Consider the following 17282-nt stretch of genomic DNA (forward strand, 5'->3'; position numbering starts at 1 on the left):
TTTTCTCTATCATCTTTCAGTGATTGCACATCCTTCTCTATAGCTTCAACCCTTAATTTAAATTCTTTATTGTCCTGTGCCAATTTTTTGACAGTCTCATCAATATTTGAGGTTTTGTCATTTATCTCAGCCATATTTTGCTTCATTTGAGTTACAGCAGAAATGACCTGTTTGAGGGCAGTGGCATTTGATGCCAAAGCAACTGCATTTGACTGCAAAATCTGTTTCATCTCAGTCAGCGTTTGGTCCATGGCTACAGCTACTTTAGCTTCCCCTGCACCTGTATCTGGAAGTGAAAGTTTCCTTGATTGATGTGTCTGGCTTAGATGAGGTTTCTCCCTACCTCTCATAATGACATGAAGGAGTTAAAGAAGAAAGTTCTTTGCCCAAGTATGTTGTCCTTGATCTCAAAACAGAAAGTAAAAAAACTGAGCTTGTTCTCAAATATAAACAATTCTGCAGCGCCTGTGTCTAATCAGTAGTAGAAAATTTTCTCACGGTGGTGTGGAGTATCAAATAGAAAAACAGCAGAACGTCTCTTCTTTAAACTTGAGATGTGACAATCCCCACTGGTAGAATTCTTTCCAGATATTGTAATCAACAGCTTGTCTCCAGTCTTAATAGTTAATAAACAGAAGAAGAAGAAAAAGGAAAGTCCTTTTTTAAATTGTAATCCAAAAGAGAACTTACAGGCTTATCTGGGGAAAAAATACTAAGATTTTAAGTTTAAAATGAGAATTTGGTTTTTTTTAAAGTTAATTTATTAGCAGTTTTATAAACACCGTAGAGGACAAATTATTGATGCTAGTCTGAAAAGCAAAATAAGTAAAAAAAACCAGCACAGATTAGCTGGCAGCAGGAAGAGGGGAATACACCACCACACTGAAAATTCCAGTCAGCAGCAGCTCACTAATTTAACACTCATGTCTCATCTAGTTACCTATGATGAGTAATAATTCCCCTCAAATGACCAGGCGCATCCTTGCTCTTTCTAGAACATACCTTACGAGTGTCCCTGAGCCAGGGCAGGGGGCCACCAAGGAACCTTGCCACCCAACTCCATTGCCCTCATTTCTCTCATGCAGCATTTCATGGGCTGAAGGTGAGGAGGCTGTTGGGTTTTCCTTCCTGGAACTGGGCAAGAGAATGAATGCAGGTGGACTGAGTGTGGCCAGCACAGAGTCTGGCCTCCACTGCCACAGGCAGGAACAAGGCGGGGGCAAGCAGGAGGAATGTTGCCCTGGTGGCAGATAGAAAAATGGGTCAGCAGGCGTCTGTCCCTGAGCTGCTACCCAGTTTACTATGCCCCTTCCTTGGCTGACAGCAGAGAGAGGAAGGTATGTTAAGTCATCTTAGCATTATTTTGTGTTTTCATTGAACATTACTATTGAAAACTGCATATGTGGTGCGCTCATTCTTCTATGCTTCAACCAATTGTCTCTGCAAGGGTCACTTCATTGAGGCAACAATTTGAAGGGCCACTCTAGACATTGCACTCTTACTGGTGACTGACATGTCCATGGCAAGTTTCATAGCTGCTAGCCATATTGTTGAGAATGGGAAACTCACTAAGGGAGGTTGGTTTTCAGATCTAAAAGGGTTTCTGCAAGTATTGGTGTCTCCATAATACATCCAATTGCCTCAGTTCTTCAAATCTTTTGAGATGGTAGAAATCATATGTGCATGCATGCAAACTTCATCACAAAGCAATGTGAATGTATAATTTAGGGGGTGTGGTCTGGTATTCTTAGGTTTCTGACAATGTGAACAACTGCTACCCAATGAATTTTGAGGTTCAAAATTGTGGTTCCTTTTTTTTTTTATGAAGAGGATTCATCTGCCCATCTTCTGACACAGAAGCAAAACACATTTAGTTCATTCTTCAGCTTGATTGTCCACTGTTAACTCCTCACTCCAAAAGAATTGCGGACTTAACAGACTCATGTGTGCCAACTCTGTTTTGAACCTCTACAATTATCATCCCATATCAGAGTGTTATGGTAAGGGGAACTGGGGCAAAGATGAAAGTGGAGACTCTTCAGTATGCAAGTAATTATCACACAAGAAAACTACTTGTGGGTGAAATGCAATTGGTATGCCATTTGAAACAGGCATATGGCAGAGTTTTGTTGGAGAATGCCAGTCAACACTTTAAAAAAAATTACACTAAATGTGCATTTGGCAGCCAGGCCTTGTGCAAAAGACTTCTTTTGTTTGTTCAGCATAAGATAAAACAGTTCAGATGATTATCTTCATCTCACTAGAGGAAAGGAATCTTTTCAGTATAAAAGCTCTACCAGCTTTTGAAGAACACTGCAATGACCATCTTTTGGGCACTTGAACTTGAACTATTTATATACCGCTTTTCAACAGACGTTCCCAAAGCAGTTTACATAGATATAAACAAACAAATAAAATGGCTCCCTGTCCCCAAAAGGCTCACAATCTAAAAAACGTCCTAAGTGATCAGTGTTTGTTTGAGTAGGAAAACTACATGCTAGATCTTGTGGTGTTTGAATTGGGTAATGGAATTTCTTCATAGGCAATTTTAATGAAAGGATATTTCATGGGCAAAAACCAATATTCAAGGCTGTAAAAGAGATAAAACTGATGGTTCAGAATCACTTCATCAAATATGTGCCAGAGGTTTATGAAGAACTCCTTGACTGAATGATAAGGCTTGAAGGGAGAATAGATGTCTCTAATAGCCATGGCTAGCAACTTGTTTCCTCATGGTCCAAATATAGATGTTTCATTCCCGAAACAAATGGACTCTCCACTGAAGAAGGTAATGGTGGTGTAATTAGTTTGTATCTTCTTAAAAAGAGCCCCCAATTCAGCCAGCTTCTGATACGTTCTGAGTACAAACTTGGAACACTCGTAAGACTCAGAGGCATATCTAGGGAAAATAGCGCCTAGGGCAAGCACTGAAATTGCGCCCCTTGTCCAAACATCCAGCACCCATCTTTCAGATAACTTTACCATAATATCAGCTGAAAAATACAAGTCAAGCTCGTTAATCTTTTAATTTTTCAAAAACAATTTAGAAAACTACAAATTTCAGTATGCTGGGGCTCATGAAATACCCAAATACTATGTGGAGGTATACTTGGAAAACTAATGTCTAATTCTCTACTATGCATTGTAGCATCACTATTACATAAGTTTTTAAAAGAAATTGAGAATTTGACTTTTCCCTATTTACTCTGAAAATAATTAAAAGATATGCAGAGTAAACTGTGTCACTGCTTGGAATATATTCTAGTATTTCAGAAAGACAGTTAAAATGAGAGAAAGAGAGGAAGAAACTCCCAGTGGGCCTTAATACTAAGGCTAATTAATACGAATTTCACACTGATTGAAAGACAAACTCACCATTAATAGCCATATTATTAAGACATCACATTTAACTCACTTATAACAAGAAGCAAAGAGCAAATGAATACAATCCTAGCTCATAAGCTTCAGCTCATTATTCACAAGCCCTGATTCTCTGTACATAGTGCCAAACTGAATATGTGTACAGTGACTTATATTATATTAATTAAAAAACAAACAAACCTGTAGCCCCTAAAGGCTGTGCAGTGGGTCTGCAAAGGTTCCCGCTCCCCTTGCTGGCCTCTAGGGCTTTGCAGGGACCATTTGAGCATGTGTGGCGGCCATTTATATATATATATATCCGCTGAAAACAAAATGGCTGCCACACATGCTCAAATGGCCTCTGCGAGGCCTGGCATGAGGGCCTCACAGAGGCCATTTGAGCATGCACAGTGCCCATTTTGTTTTCAGTGGCCATTTTTTTTAAAAAAAAATTTTTAAAAATGGTGCCCCCCTTCAAGTGGCGCCCGGGGCACGTGCCCTGTCTGCCCTACCCCTAGATATGCCCCTGGTAAGACTCGAACCACACTCTGCTATGCTCAGCTGGACTGTCTTTGACTGTCTACGGTTCATAGTAAATGCCAGTTTCGTTGTCATATTTCACCCATTTGGCCATTTGATTAAAAATAGCTCCTGCAACAGAGAGAAAATAGTATATATCAAACTTACAGGAAGAAGAAAAGAGACAGCTGGCATAACATTGAGAATCCTAAGGGCACAACTGCAAGTATGTTCAGCTAAAAAAGAAATGAAATTCAATGCAAAAACATTTGCTGAATTCTGTTTATTTTGCTCTTGCTAGTTATGGAGAGGCAAATTATGAGCTATGCAGGGCATGCAGTCCCACATCCTTGGCCATCTAGAAGTATTATGCAATTACCTGTTGCATGTATTGGTTATATGGCACTTTTGTATAATATATTTGTTTTAATTTTTGTTGGTCAAGGCCTAAAACAGAGATTTGCTTTGTTTTGATTGTTTCTTTTTATCATTCGGATATTGCAGTTAGTGTTCCCTCTAATTTTTAAAATCAGTGAGTAGAAAGAGTTTTGTCCTGGACGGCAACATCAAGTCTGTGTGCGCACATAACACTCTCTCTCTCTCTCTCTCTCTCTCTCACACACACACACATACACGTTAATGACTGTGAGTGTTATTATTTGCATGCCAAATTTTTAAACCCTTTTTTCCCGGGGGGAGCTGCCGCTGCCTCTCATCCTCCCCAGCTCTGGTCTCTCTGGGCGCTGCCGAGGGGAATCTGCTGCCACCTCCTGCCCTCCTCTCCCCCTCCTCTGGCTGCTCCATCTGAGCCACGGGGCGGGGCGGGGGAGGAAGCTGCTGCTGCCGCCACCTGTCCTCCCCCAGGCCCGATCTCTCTGGGCTCTATCTGTCTGGCTGGGCAGGGGAGCCGCCTCCTCTTGTCCTCCTCTAGATTATTCAAATCTCATAAGATCTGCAGGGGGGAGAGGGCAGGACAGCAGGGGCGTAGCAAGGTTGGAGTGGGCCCAGAGACAAGATTTTAAAATGCCCCCCCCCTCAAAGTCCAGGGCCTCCGCACACCCCAGGTCCCCAAGGATTTAAGTCTGATATTTCAAAATAAGTATGCTGCCTGGAAATACATTTCACTGAATACACACACGCCACAATATATAGTGATATACATTGAGTACTATACATCTGTGCTACTTTTAATGCCTAGAACACACTAGAAAGACAAATTATTAAAATGGACCCCTCGCTGCAGATTAGCAGAGGAGACTTTCAACCATGCAGGGTGAGCCTATGTTTGTTTTCTCAGAATTCTGAACAAATTCAGTCAAGTTCGATTCCAGGAGGTTTTTCACAGGAGGCTTTTAAAGCCCTTTAACACACATCTCCTCTGGAATGGAGGTGCTGCATTCACATGTTGGCCAGATTTACCCTGAAGTCCCTGCGAGTTATTGGGGAGCAGTTCACACACAAGAAAAATACAATAAAAGCACCACACATGCTTCACAGTTCTCACTCAGACCTTCTGGGTTGCAAAACAACTTGAACATAAGTGCATTTATAAATGAATGAATGAATAAATAAAATTAATAAAATACTGTTCCAGAAGTTGTTGCAATTTTCTGCCATGAAACAAGCCACTTATAGGACTTTTTAGATAGTTTTTTTTAAGTCAGCAAATTTTCCAAGCTGTTTTAAAATAAATAGTCAGAGACTTCTAAGTCCCAACACCCATATCAAAGCCCTATGGCAAGCAGATCCCTATATATCGGGGGGTGGGAAAGGTAACCACAAAAGGGAGTTCACACTCTACCTGGCAAATGCTGGGCTGGGCTGGGCAGGGCAGCAAGGGGTCTTCTGCTGCAGAGACCAGTGGTGGCCACTCTGGCTGCTTCCTCCTTCCTGTCTTGCTTGGGCCCTACTGGAGTTCAGGCTTCACAGAGGCCTACACAGAGGCCTCCGTGGAAGCTCCGCCCACCCACCGATCAGCTTAGAAGCGGGAGAAAAGGAGCTCTTTGCAGCTTGCCTGCTGCTTCCATTGCGGGCCAGGAGAACAAGCAGGAGAGACGGCGAACAGGGCAAGTGGCTGAGGGGCCTTGGGGCTGGGCAGGGGGCAATGGGGAGTCACATGAGGTGCCTCTGGGGGGCCCCTCCAGGCAGTGGGGCCCCTAGACAACTGTCTCCCCTTGCCCGATCGTTGTTACGCGTGTGGGCAGGAGGCGGTGGCGTGGCAGCGACCTGGCTGGGGAGAGGGGGAAGTGCAATAATGCTTCCTGGGCAGTTGGTGCGCATGCATGCACCTTAGAGAGAACACAGATTGCAGTACGTTATATTACAATTCTAGAAAAAGAATAGAATGCACACTGCCCTACCTATAGCACAGTGTCTGACAGATTCCTGTAGCACAGAGTCCCAAATCAAATTTAACATGAGGAAATGGCCATGTACTCATTTTACAGCAAGCCTTGCAAGAAGCCACTCATCTAGGATGAGGGACATTTCCTTCTGGATGGATAGCTTGCCAGACCTGCTGATCAAGCCATCCTGTGTGACATGCAAAGTACAGGTAGGCAGCTTGTACACAGGCATACACACCCTAAGGGTGCCTTTTGTGGTCAAAATATGGAGAGAGGGAGTTTCAGCATGAGCTTCTCTTCACAGAACTGAAAACGCTATATTTATGCTCAAATTAAATGTAAAAATAATTATTTTTACAATCTTGTAAAATTACACACTGCCCATTTGCAATTCTGCATTAAATCACACTTACTTTAGCCATAGCTAAGATAATAGGAATGCCTTCAGCTTTACATAACCCTTCCCTTTCATCTCTCCTACTCACACTCTTCCTTCCTTTCCTTTTTAGTGCTATCCATGGTTAAAATTACATCTGCCTTGCCTCAATAAAACAGTACTCCAAACTAACATTTAGCGATTCAAAACATGCTACAGGTTTCCTTCCTCTATTCCATTTCCTCATTGCCTCTAACCATAGGTTGCTACGATGTTTGAATCAGACTAGTATATTTAGCACTAACCTCCAAACCATGGTTAGGAAGATTGTCTGAATTGGTCTATGAGGATGTAACACTTAATCAGGGTAAAGTGGTGAACAGGGAAGGGATGAAAATTTTGTTTTCCAATTTAATTTTTATTAATCAGTCGATATCTCGGCAATGTAATGTGCATATTAACTTCAAACTCTCAACAAAAAGACCTTTTTATTGTGCAAAGAAAAACAAAAACTTGGTAAACATAAAACCATAAGACATTTTGGTGTGACACACCAGCCTCAGTTAAGTTAAAACAAACGAGCATGTTGAATTCCTTAGACATGATAACACAGTTTCCTGACTGGTGGAGAGATAATGGGTGGGGAGAGAAGGGGAACACCTGATTTTTCTCACAGGTTAACAAACTTCATGGCTCCCGAGCATTAATGTCAGGTCTCAGTTTCTCTATAAATAATGCTTTTGTAGGTTTCTTTCAGTCCCCAAAATAGATATTTTAGTGGGCACTATTTGGCCTTCATGCTTAATCCTCATATGCAATGACCAGATAACATACACATTCCCTAGCTTTCAGAACATTATATCTAATGCATATTTACTAAGAAGTAAATGCCATAGAATTTAGTGGGGCTTGCTTACTGTGTGCTTAAACACAGAAACACAGCTAGAACCACTAGCTGTAAAAAGGGATTGATTATACAGGAACCTTCCCAAGCATTTCATACTAAAGGATTAGTTAATTTTTCTCAGAATATACAATATATACTCTTGTTTAACAATTCTGGGCTTTTCTGGCAATGTTCGGGAAGCTTTCCAAAGGAAGGAAGGAAGGAAGGAAGGAAGGAAGAAATCTGTATGAGGGCCACTTCAGTCTTATTGGATGTCATAGGAACATAAGAACCTGCCTTATACCGAGTCAGACCATGGGTCCATCTCGCTCAGGATTGTCCACCCAGACTGGCAGTGGCTTCTCCAAGGCTGCAGGCAGGAGCCTCTCTCAGCCTTATCTTGGAGAAGCTAGGGAGGGAACTTGGAACTTTCTGCATGCAAGTGCTCTTCCCAGAGTGGCCCCATGCCCTAAGGGAAATATCTTACAGTGCTCACACATGTAGCCTCTCATTCAAATGCAAACCAGGGCAGATCCTGCTTAGCAAAGCAATTCATGCTTACTACCACAAGACCAGATCTCCTCCTGATGTCTCATCCTGGGCTAACAATCTCTACATTCACTTCAGCCTCTGTGTAGACATTCAAGTAGCAAATCAGAGACTGAAGAGAGAGAATCTCTCAAAAGCAAGCTGAGAGAATCCACAAGCCCAAGCAACAACATAGGCTCATGATGTACCTCTCTTTCATCCTGTGTACATGATCATGTAAACAATGGGTGCATTTGCACTGACGATTGACCCCGAATTACTGCTGGATGTCTCTTACCAACACATGAGTCACAGCTGATGAGCAAAAGTCATAATGCATATAAAATTAGCTTACTTCTGTTCCCCATGAGATGCTTGAAAGACAACACAAGAGTAGAGTGTAGCTAGTTCAGCCCTCCCAGACTCTTTCACCCTCCTTTCATTATTGCAAGGGACAGCCACTGCTGCTCTGGGGATAAAACAGTTGAGAATAGCAGCAGTTTACTCCTCACTGAATTGGGAGAGCAACAATTTCGAGGAATCTACTGTTGTTTGAAACAGTACATGCAAATACATCCAAGAGAGCTCTGGACATGCATTAGTGTGATGGGGTTGTGCTAGCACTAGCACTTAGCACAAAAAAAGGGAATGTGTGTTCCAGACTAGTCCTTGAGCTAGCAGGAGATGTTGACAACCGGCTATGCAACACACCACGCAATTTTGTATACGTCCAGAAAAAAAGAAAACATTCCTGGTTGTGCAACTTAGTGAAACACCATAACTTTGTGCAGCTTTACAAGCTGCTTCACTACCCTGGATATCAGCCAGGAAGTGTTCCAAGATCATCCTGAACTCCTCATTTGAATGAACAGGCACACAACCTTAGCATAATGATCAATAATGCTGAGAAGTAAACACTTCTGAATGTAGACTGCATAAACAATGCTCATGATCATAGTATAAAAGTTTGGATTTTTACCTGAGATTGTGGACAACAGGACCAAGGTCCCATTCTCTTTCCAGTGGGCATCATCTATTCCTTCATAAAAACAGGCAGCCCCTTGGTTGCACCAGAAAGGTTCAGGCACATTAGGCCAGAGATGTGGAAATGTGCAGTTTCCTAGTTGGAAAAGTTCATACCACTCCATTGTATAGTTCTTCCCAGTTAAGGATCTCGTGAAACCAACAGCATCATGCATGATTTTTTGAAAGAGAGAAATAACCAAACTGGTTTAGGCAATGGTGAAATCATAAGAAGAGCCTGGCTGGCTCAGACCAAAGACCTATCTAGCCCAGCATCTTATAGAGTACAGTGGCTAGGACAGGAGTCACAGTGGCTGACCAAATGCTTCTGGGAAGCTCACAATGGGGGTTTTGGTCACACTGGCTTAAACTGATTCTGTACATTAACTTTGAAAACAGGATATTGCTGCTAAAATAATGGAGAGTGAATATAGTATATATGGTTTAGAAAGCTGTCCTGACTTGATTGTATGCTGGATACTGCTATCAACAATAAATAGAACAATCTGAGCTTTCATTTAAGATAAATAGTGTCTCTTCCATTTTTGCAGAGAAAAGCCTAAAAATATTTGAGCAGTACAGTATCTGCTAATGTTTCAGAAAGCAAAGAGCATGTGGGTAGTAAAATTCTCAGATCTCCTTGTGATGCTCAGAGCTGATCTCCCTGTTATTCTCACTTCAAAGATGCCCCTAAAAACAGCATCTCTGTGGTGGTGGGCTTTCCAGCCCTGGCTCTAATATGAAGCAAAATTCACCATATTAAGTTAGAGCATCATGTAGTAAGTTTTTTTGACTTTCACCAGTAGTCACTAATGGCATGGAGCAGAACATAAGAACATAAGAACAGCCCTGCTGGATCAGGCCCAAGGCCCATCTAGTCCAGCATCCACCAGATGCCATTGGGAGCCTACAGTCAGGAGTTGAGGGCATGCCCTCTCACCTGCCATTACTCCCCTGCAACTGGTACTCAGAGGCACCCTGCCCTTGAGGCAGGAGGTGGCCTACAGCCCTCCGACTAGTAGCCATTGCTAGACCTCTGCTCCATGAAGTCATCCAAACCCCTCTTAAAGCCATCCAGGTTGTTGGCTGTCACCACATCCTGTGGCAGAGAGTTCCACAAGTGGATCACGTGTTGTGTGAAAAAGTACTTCCGTTTGTTGGTCCTAGACCTTCTGGCAATCAATTTCATGGAGTGACCCCTGGTTCTAGTGTTGTGTGAGAGGGAAAAGAATCTCTCTCTCTCCACTTTCTCCACACCATGCATGATTTTATAGACCTCTATCATGTCTCCCCGCAGTTGTCTTTTTTCTAAACTAAAAAGCCCCAGGTGTTGTAGTCTTGCCTCATAGGAAAGGTGCTCTAGTCCCCTGATCATCTTGGTTGCCCTTTTCTGTACCTTCTCCAGTTCAACAATGTCCTTTTTAAGATGTGGTGACCAGAACTGTACGCAGTACTCCAAGTGTGGTCGCACCATAGTTTTGTATAAGGGCATTATAATGTTAGCTGTTTTATTTTCAATCCCCTTCCTAATGATCCCTAGCATGGAATTTGCCTTTTTCACAGCTGCCGCACATTGAGTCGACACTTTCAACGAGCTGTCCACCACGACCCCAAGATCCCTCTCCTGGTCCGTCACCAACAGCTCGGATCCCATCAGCATATACTTGAAGTTGGGGTTTTTCGTCCCAATACAGAAAGGAAACTTTCTGTACTATCTTTCTTTTCACTTTTACACCCATAATGGATGAAATCCAGGGAAATGTAAACCTCCTGAATTATCTGAAAGCCAGTGGGGTTTATGCACTTAAACAGTTACTTGAAAATCAGTCCTACTGAATTCAGTGGGACTTAAATCTATGTATACATTTAGAAACAGGATGTTCATTCAAGTGGTTTCAATGTGACTAAGCAGTTTCCCCCCCAGATTAAGCCTACTTCCAAGCCTCCAGACCCAACAACAAAAAAGGATAAGGTTGTGCAACCAGAATAAAATGTGATATTAAAATAATGTGAGCAAATTCACCAGCTCCATCTAATATATAATCTTCACAGAAGACATGCTTCCTGTTCAAAGGGCTTTCATTTGTTTTTATATGCATATATCACAGTGCTCAGCCTGCATAATCTCATAGTGGCATACAAAATTATTAATCAGATCAAGAACAATTTTCAGCCTGAAATCTAATCAAGTGCCTAAGCCTAATCAACGGGCATATGAATTTGCACAGAGCTGAGCTCTGAAACAAAGAAAACAAGTGTAAGACACAGTTGATGATACAGACTAATTGTGATGTAAAACTAAAAAAATTGAAAATCGCTTTCTCCAAAGTACTAAGTTTGACTAAAAATATTTCTGTACTCTCTTCAATTAAAAAGAAATTCTGTAAGCAGTTACATAGCAAAGAACTCGCAGTCTAAAACAAAGCACAAAGGAGCCCCAGCAACAGTCACTGGAGAGACTCTGAGCAGAATAGGAGCAGTTGCACTCCCTTTGCTAAATATAAGAGAAGCATCACTGGAAGGGTGCCTTCTTTCCCAGTTAGCAGGAGTAAAGTAGTTTATGGTATTCTTTAAAAAAAAAAAAAAACCCAACTAAGATTGTCAAAGTGACTCAAGCCTGATTTGTTCTTTTGTTTTTCATTACACACATACACACTATGCTATTATATTGGTGGCAAGCTATCAACATTTTAAACCAACAAATCATTCTGGGAAATGGTATAGTTCCCGAAAGATGGCATCAGATGCCCCCATGTGATTTTTCTGCAGGCATTTGGCCCCAAGTCAAAGCAACATTTGCATGTTTAATACCTAAAGAAGAAAATTAATTAATGCTGTCTCTGTACTATGCCAGCAATTGGCACAGGGCAGGACAATGTTTTTAACTGAAAGTTTAATGTTAGTTCTAAGAAGGAAAAAATTGACGGAGTCCCAAAATGTGAGGAAATCTTCCTGGAGAGGACCCAATAATTGCCAGAGAAATAACAGACACATAAATGTTTTCTAAAGGCATTAACTAGGTTTCAAATTAATTCATTTATGGAAATCCATTTTGTCTTACACTTTTAAAACGTTCAAGCTTGATTATGATAATAATAAAAGCATAAAAGGACAGAGATGAAAGAAAAGCAAGAAAGAAAACCTTACCACATGACCAAGGAGATCTCCACATTTGAATTCCCAGACAGGAGCCTGTAATCAATATACTTCAAGGACATCTTTATCATTCATGGCTGGAATGGGAGAGCCAGATGGGCAGAAAGTGTAACAAGCTTGACAGAAAGGTTCTGTTTTAGGACGGTAACCAAAACTCCTGCATTAAAATAAATTTAATTTATTTCGTTTTCTAAAGAAAAGCTTACATGCACACAGTAGGCTGAAAACTGGAACTTGCTCCTTGCCTGCACAGAGTTCTCCTTCTCATGGAGCCATTTCACGCATGCATGTTTGTAATTAAGTTTCTCATTAATTGATTACTTAACACTTGATGAAGCAACTGAATGTATAAGCACCATCTCTTTTGAGAAGAACTGGCCCAGTTTGGATGATATATCCAAGCTGACTCTTATCCACAGATTAAGGACACACACAAGCGCATGCTACTCCCCTTCACATCATGCCTTCTCCTTATCAAGGGAGGAGGTGGATGAACTTCCAGCACAGCCTTTCTGAAGCAACTGAAAGCTGCCCTTTTTGTTCAATTTTTTGGGCCATGACATTCCTGATTATTGTTTTTCCTGTTGCTGCTATATAGTTTATTTGCCCCAGTGCCTGTCTAATAGTTTCATTGAGTAACAGTTTTACTTTTGTAACTTTGATGTTTTATAAATTGGTTTAATTTTTCTCCCTCACATGCAATCCAAATACATTAATGCAGATGATCAAACCTACTAAAGTCGACAGCATCCATGCCCCCCCACCCCAAACCCATACCCAATAGCCTATAGGATCTGGCTGTTCTGCACTGATTGACCTCTCGCTACCCTGGGCACCTTTAGGGCACCTCAAGACAACATTTCTGGATCCAGCCATAATGTAAACAGTGATGGTAAACGTCAGATGCAAATAGGATTAGACAGCAGGCTTTACCACGGGTTTACTAAGAGGTTGAAGCTGCCCAAAGACCAACACAAAAAGTGGATTTTTTTTTTACCCCGATATAAATTGGGCTATACTGTAAGGATTTTTACACACCGCAGGCTCTACCGTGAGTTTGCCAGGGAGTTATTCGCACGTGGCTTCATGCTGTGGGGTAAGTGTGTGTGTGTGTGTGTGTATGTATACACACTATAAAACCATATCTCTCTCTCTCTCTCTCTCTCTCTCTCTCTCTCTCTCGCAAAGAACCTTTTTAGTTGAGCGCTTGCTCTAAGAGCGACTCACGGGGGTGCATGGTTCCTGCCCCGCCTGCCCCCGGAATAGAACTGAATTATGCGCTGTGATATGGGTTCCATTGAAATCCTGGATGATTGCAATAGTTTGTATAATGGGGGCCAGTTGATCTCCGTATGTTTGAAGTCAAGAAATCTTTTTCACCAGGCTGCTGGGGTGTTGGCTAGCGTGTTATTTCGAAGTAGCTAGGTTAATGTTAACTTGTAACACTAAGCATTTAAGCAAGTCAAGAACTTCTATGACACTCTAGCGAGGAAGTGGTGGCTGTTGCTGGTAACGACATACTTCTGGTTGAATAATTGCACGGCTTTTAGAAGAGTTGTGACTCACTTTGCCCTTTACGCATATATAGCTAAGAACAAGGTGCTTTTCCGGGAGTGTGTTTTGAGTAAGTGAACTCAAACTCGTACAGACTTTCATCAATGAAAGAAATGTGTCTTACTGACTTAGTGGCTCTCCTTCTGTAGGACCAAGGGACTGCAGCCATCTTAAACGCCCCTGTACATCAGTAGAAGCCACATACTAGGCCTTGACCATTTTTCTTTGGATCTAGGAGCCAGAAAATAGACACTTGACAAAATTACTGGATATTGGGCTAGTTTGCACAAACATCAACTCAAACACACAGAGAGGGTAGTGATGTGCCAGGAATGCACCAACCCTGGCGTCACTCTGTTTTATATTGGAAATTCTATTAGTTGGTATTAGAAATATAAACTAGGAATACATTAAATAACCTAAACATGGAGCTATGGGTTTTAAACCACAAACAATAATGTTTTAAAATGAAGTTGAGAACAGAAAGCTACATAAAATGTTCTGCAAAGTTAGATTAATTAATAGCCTGATCTTCTTCATCTTTACTCTGAATTAAATTTTGCTGATATCAATGGGACTTATTCCAAGTAAGTTCATTGGATTGCAGTATGAGACTATTTTGAATACACATACTTATACCACAAAGGTGATCAAATAAATAGAGCTTAATTGGTTTTTGTTTTTTTTAAAGGATTATCGGTTCCTGACTTTTAGCACAATTTTAATAATCATGTGAAGGTCTTATCTGTCTAAATGGCTTGCTGCCTAAAATGCATAAATATTCCTGGAATCTGCCTTTGGAGTTTGATTTTTACTTGTTCATAATATCAGTTTATAGTGCTTCTATTTAAACTTTCCCCCAGTATTTTTCTTTGTTTTTGCTCTTCAGGTAAAGATATTTGCGCCAAATTTAGAGCAGATGCATGCTGTAGATCATTTGAAAGGCAATCCAAATGAAGAAAAGAGAAATGTTTTAGTTGAGAGTGCCAGGCTTGCACGAGGGAACATCCAGGATTTGGCAGAATTGAAAATTAGTGAATTAGATGCAATGATTTTTCCTGGTGAGCTTTTTTTTTATTTTTAAATAAATTAAATTACTAAAAAGTGATTGCTTTAATTGACATGTACTCTTCTTTCTAACCTATGAAAATTTGGCACCACCTGAATTTTCACAAATTGGTTCTTTGACTGAATATATATTCAGTTATCAAAAAACCTTAATTTGAAGATGAGAGTTCAGGTGCTTAAAAGTTTCACTTGTGCTCTAAAAAGTATGGAAACTGCAGCTTAAGGGGCCCATCTGAACTTCCATACCTTATAGACTGTAAGGACTTTCCCATATATCATGCTGCCTTAAGAAATGAGGCTCAATGCACCCACACTTTGCCTTGGTCTTTCAGCGCAACATTGGACTGGAGAGGGATATGTCAAGGCAGAAATTCAACAGGTACAACCTCCCCAGTCACTTGCGGGATGGCCCTGATGAACTTCTGCCTGGTGCATCTCTGTATGCATCTATAGGTGCATCCAAAATGTCACCTATATAGTAACTGTCCAACAGGAAATTCACAATTCTTGATGTACTATGATGCATACCAATCAGTAATTAGAGACCATGGCTGTAGGAAAAACTACCAGTACCAGAAACACATGCATCACTCACAGGTCCCAGAAGGGAATTTAGGACAGAAAACTGTGATGCACCAAACATATATATATATTACAAATGTGTATCAGTTTTATACTCAACTGCCATGGATTCTCACAAAGAATCTTTTGTTTGGTGAAGGTGCCAAGAATTTTTCAATGAGAGATCCTTAGTCCTCCCTTATCACAAAGCTACAGTTCCCAAAATTCCCTGGGGAGGAGGGGCAGACAGTCTTATCTTAGGAAAAGTTTCTTCCCAGTACTTCATGAAGTAAATCCATATGCCTCTTCTTTCAAGGGGGCTTTGGTGTTGCTAAGAACTTGTGTTCCTGGGCTGTGGAGGGGAAGAACTGCACTGTCAATGGACTGGTGAAGTCTACTCTTGAGGCTTTCCACAGTGCAAAGAAGCCCGTTGGCTTGTGCTGTATCTCCCCTGTGCTGGCAGGAAAAGTCTTTCCAGGCTGTGAAGTCACTGTTGGCCACAACAAAAATATAGATGGAAGGTAAGGAACAGTGAATGGTTTGGAGTGCTATCCTTCCCTTGTCCTTTAAGTCTCTCTGTGTGTATGTGTGCGCACACGCATTGTGTGACTCAGCAATTATTACTGTATTCAGCCATAAATGGTATTCCCAGAGGTGAACCTAGTTAATTTTGGAGCCTGGACCTAAAAGTGTTTGGAGGCCGCCCTGCCTGCTCGAGACCCCCTCCCCCGCAAGTTAAGAATCATCCCCCTATACACACACACCTACACCATGACACACTTGTGTGTCCCCACTCCCCCCCCCCATCTCTAAAGCACGGGTCATAAGCACACTTGGCCTCCCAGTGCAGTGCGGGCCAGCAGCGACCACACCACCCAGGACAGACTAAATAGAATTGGGGGGCCCCCAGGAGGTGTGGAGGCCCTGGACTCTGGCCCTGAAGTCCAGGGGGAAGAGCACCGCTGGGTATTCCACACTGGAAACATCACTACCTTCAAGTGTATTTTTGACAAGCTGCAGGTGATTCTGGCTTGTAGTTGAGAGTCCCTATATGGCAGATGTTTGCCACAGTCACTTGAAGGTGTGCATTTAAAATGTCATAGGTGTACACATAAGAAATGTAATGAAACCTTCAGCATTTCTACAGGACTACTTTCCCCCAGAGAACAGAGATTGAAGGCATGAGGTTGGAGTCCTTCGGGAAGAAAGGAGAAAGAATGGAGGCAGTGTCTCCTGCAGAGAAATGTTGTAGGGCTTAATTGTGCTGGTATGGAATGCCATTAAGCAGCCAGAAGTAACTGGGAATAATTTAGCATGGGACTTGACAATTCCCAGGTGCCAGTTTGCCGTGGTGCCTGGAAACTTAAGCATGGCATCTGAGGCAAGTGATAGCTGTAGCCAGGAGGAGTGAGCAGAGCAGGAGCATCTGTCTGGCTCAGGCAAGTGATTGATCAACAGGACTAGGGTAGAGATGTGCACGGAACTGGTGACTACTGGTTTGAAGGTGGGGCAGGGGGTAGCTTTAAGGACCGGGGAGGGTGCTCCCCCCCCACTGTGTTTCCCCCGCCTGTGCTGTGGTTTAAAATGGTCCCACGAGGCGGCAGCATACCTCCTTGCTGCCCGAGTGCACACCGGACCAGAAGTGCCTGGTACGCATGCACACATCACAATGTGTGCACCAGTTACTTCTGGGTGCTTTCGGTCCAACACGCACCGGGGCGGCAAGGAGATACGCTGCTGCCCCACAGGACCATTTTAAACTACCCCGGCTGAGGAGGTGAGAGCACCCTCCTCAGTCCTTAAAGCTGTCTCCCCCCCACACACACACATCTTTGAACCGCCAGACTTTTGAACCAGTTTGGAGGTCCGTAAAAGAGCCTCCCTACCTGTTCCTTCTACATCCCTA

General features: G+C 42.2%; 1 protein-coding gene and 1 pseudogene across 1 annotated transcript; one reads left to right on the plus strand and one right to left on the minus strand.

Moving 5' to 3' along the window:
* Positions 1–2490: 2490 nt before the first annotated feature.
* LOC128343658 (ceroid-lipofuscinosis neuronal protein 5-like) lies at positions 2491–13916 on the minus strand (annotated as a pseudogene).
* Positions 13917–14639: 723 nt separating this feature from the next.
* LOC128347962 (glutamine amidotransferase-like class 1 domain-containing protein 3, mitochondrial) lies at positions 14640–15901 on the plus strand. The gene is made up of 2 exons (XM_053303349.1): positions 14640–14808; positions 15693–15901. Exons 1-2 carry the CDS (start codon positions 14667–14669, stop codon positions 15899–15901), a joined length of 351 nt encoding a protein of 116 aa, XP_053159324.1. The 5' UTR covers positions 14640–14666.
* Positions 15902–17282: the final 1381 nt, after the last annotated feature.

Source organism: Hemicordylus capensis, chromosome 2 (genome assembly GCF_027244095.1).
Source record: "Hemicordylus capensis ecotype Gifberg chromosome 2, rHemCap1.1.pri, whole genome shotgun sequence".
NCBI classification, from domain to species: domain Eukaryota; kingdom Metazoa; phylum Chordata; class Lepidosauria; order Squamata; family Cordylidae; genus Hemicordylus; species Hemicordylus capensis.

Coding starts and splice junctions, on each gene's coding strand:
- LOC128347962 (XM_053303349.1), top strand. CDS start 14,667: ATGCATGCTGTAGATCATTTGAAAGGCAATCCAAATGAAGAAAAGAGA. Junction 14,809..15,692: donor AGATGCAATGATTTTTCCTG/GTGAGCTTTTTT, acceptor TCTTCTTTCAAG/GGGGCTTTGGTGTTGCTAAG.